At 37.2% G+C, this 2,500-nt stretch overlaps 1 protein-coding gene across 1 annotated transcript in view; it reads right to left on the minus strand.

The window, feature by feature from the left end:
• Positions 1–2,500, minus strand: part of LOC136829709 (protein amalgam-like) — a 451,013-nt gene that overhangs the window by 447,167 nt on the left and 1,346 nt on the right. The window contains exon 1 of the mRNA XM_067088508.1: positions 2,257–2,500. This exon is cut by the window's right edge and continues 1,346 nt beyond it. Coding sequence (XP_066944609.1) covers positions 2,257–2,359 — 103 coding nt within the window. The 5' untranslated portion in view covers positions 2,360–2,500. The remainder of the gene's footprint in view (positions 1–2,256) is intronic.

Below are 2,500 nucleotides of genomic sequence, written 5' to 3' on the forward strand. Positions count from 1 at the left end.
TTCTGGCCACTTAATCTTTGAACAACTTTCGTGAGGTTGGCTGCTCTCACAATGTGCCAAGTAACGAGACTACTTCATAACGATCATCTTTCATCTTTCAAATTCGTAGTAGGGGGTGTTGTTATTACAGCTGACTGCGCTCTCTGTGGTTCCTGAAGAGAATTTCCTCTATACAAAGTTACAAATTGATTCCAATTTGTTCCAGTTTACGGCAAGGCTATTTTCGTGCACGTGGGTGGATGACTGAGTTGGGTTATTAGTCGTTATAAAACTGAAAGTGTCAGTCAGTACTTCTCAGTTTTGAAGAGCAGCCGACCTTGCAAATAATGGTGAAAGATTCAGTGGTTGGTTTGGTTAAATTAGGTGATTTTTCGCTTTTCTTTCTTTTCCGGGGGATTTTATGTACTGAGACTAATGCTAATTTTGCTTCAAGATAGTCCATCTTTTGGTACGTGTGAGCTTTTCACGTCCGTCATCTTTCATTATATCAAATATAATTTTTACATGAACTTATATTTCATTTCTTGAGTTCAAGTATCGTCTGACGTTTTTTATGTTCTGAATATTTGCCTTGCATCTCCATTTTACATGAAATAATGTGATTTACAATTAAAGTTCCTCTTCGAAGTAATTAGGAAACAGCTTTCAATGCTTTTGTGATTAATTTATTTTTGTCTCTAAAATTTATCGGGAAACGAAGGGAAAATTTTTTCAGGATTCATAAATTGTTTATTTTAACCTTTTTAACGTGTCAAATTACAAGTGAATTCTCTAACGACAATAATTTACGCTTATTTGTATTCAATAATAAAACTACGGTAGTTGTTCGTATTATGTAAATATTTTGCCTCTTTAATCGTTACAGGGTGGGTTCTTATATTTATCGTCAAAATAACCGAATCCTTTCCCAGATTGTGATTGACCCTCTTTCTATATTTTGCGAGACAAAGGTAAAGGAGAGTCATGAATTATGCTTTTTTACAGGCGTACATCATTGCGCTATCAAAATGAATGACTGCTATGAAATGTTATTTTTATGCTTCATAAAACGAAGGGAGCAGTGTTTTATAAATACATGGGACTGTAATTAAATTGCTTTTCTTTGTCTCCGTCATCACAGAGCTGAAGTAAATTATTCTCATGATTTTTATTTTTTAAGGCATCATTTATCATGAAGCTAAAATAACTTGACTTTTACGAGAGTAATAACTATGAATTAAAACATTTCGTTTTTCATTTTATATTTCGCCGAAAGGGAACAGTAATCACGATTTTAATCGCATATTCTGCATTCTTTAGTTTATGTTTTAGCTGTGTTTTCTTTATGTATATTTTCCGTTGGTTTGCATTTTTTGGCCATCATTGCAAACGGTATTCATGATTCACTGAAAATTTTTGTGAAATTTTATTTCATTCGGTTACGATTTCGTTGTATGTCACCAAACTAATCCATTTGTCTCCATCATAACCATTGTTGTTGTATTTTGTCTTGTGATGAAACACGAACAATTTCACAGAGAGTATTTATCCATAATTACAAATTTTAGCGACATTTCAAGATATCTTCCGTTCTCACCAAACTAATTCATTTTCTTCACTCCTCGATTTAAATTTGTCTTCGGTTTGTACTCCTCAACTGTCATTACTTTGGAAAGTGTTCGAACAACTGCAATGCAAATGCGCTTTGAATTTCTCCACTCATGATTTTAGAAGCTATCACCAAACCCTCCCCTTTTCTTCACCATTATCCGAATTTGAGAAACTTTAACCAACCGTCCCCCCTCCCCACTTTCAGTTTTCTGTAAAAGAAAACTATTGAGATGGCTCTTTGTCTGTCAGTCCGCACTTTTTCTGTCCGCTCTCAGATCTTAAAAACTACTGAAGCTAGAGGGCTGGAAATTGGTGTGTTGATCATCCACCCTTCAATCATCAAACACCAAATTGCAGCCCTCTAGCCTCAGTAGTCTTTATTTTATTTAAAGTTAAAGTTAGCCATGATCGTGCATCTGGCACCGCTATAGGTGCCAACAACACAGGCCACCACCGGGCTGTGGCTGAAAGTTTCATGGGCCGCGGGCTCAGGGCTGTGGCTGACAGTTGCATACAGCATTATTCGTTGTATAGAAAACTCGGTTGCGCCGAAGAAACTTCGGCGCATTTTTTACTTTGTTTTTATCATTACCGGGATCTTAGAAACTTTCACCAACCTTTCATTTTTCTTCACCATTACCGTCCTAGTTATACGCTTCGACTTACCTCTCTGGGGAAGAGCGTATGCCTCTCCGCAGCTGAGAGGCAGAAGAGACAAGATGATAGAGACTCCCAGGAGTGAAACTTCAATCTTATATCGACACCACATTTTTTCCCGTCTTTGGTCTCCTTCTGGTCCTTTCCTCTGGGCGCTCCTTTTCTTCCTGCGGTGCAAAGGTGCTACTTCGGTCTTTACAAGTGGTCTTCACGAAGGTTCTTGAATCCTTATTTTCTGGTATGTCACAATTCC

The sequence above is a fragment of the Macrobrachium rosenbergii genome, chromosome 45, assembly GCF_040412425.1.
Source record: "Macrobrachium rosenbergii isolate ZJJX-2024 chromosome 45, ASM4041242v1, whole genome shotgun sequence".
Classification (NCBI taxonomy): Eukaryota; Metazoa; Arthropoda; class Malacostraca; order Decapoda; family Palaemonidae; genus Macrobrachium; species Macrobrachium rosenbergii.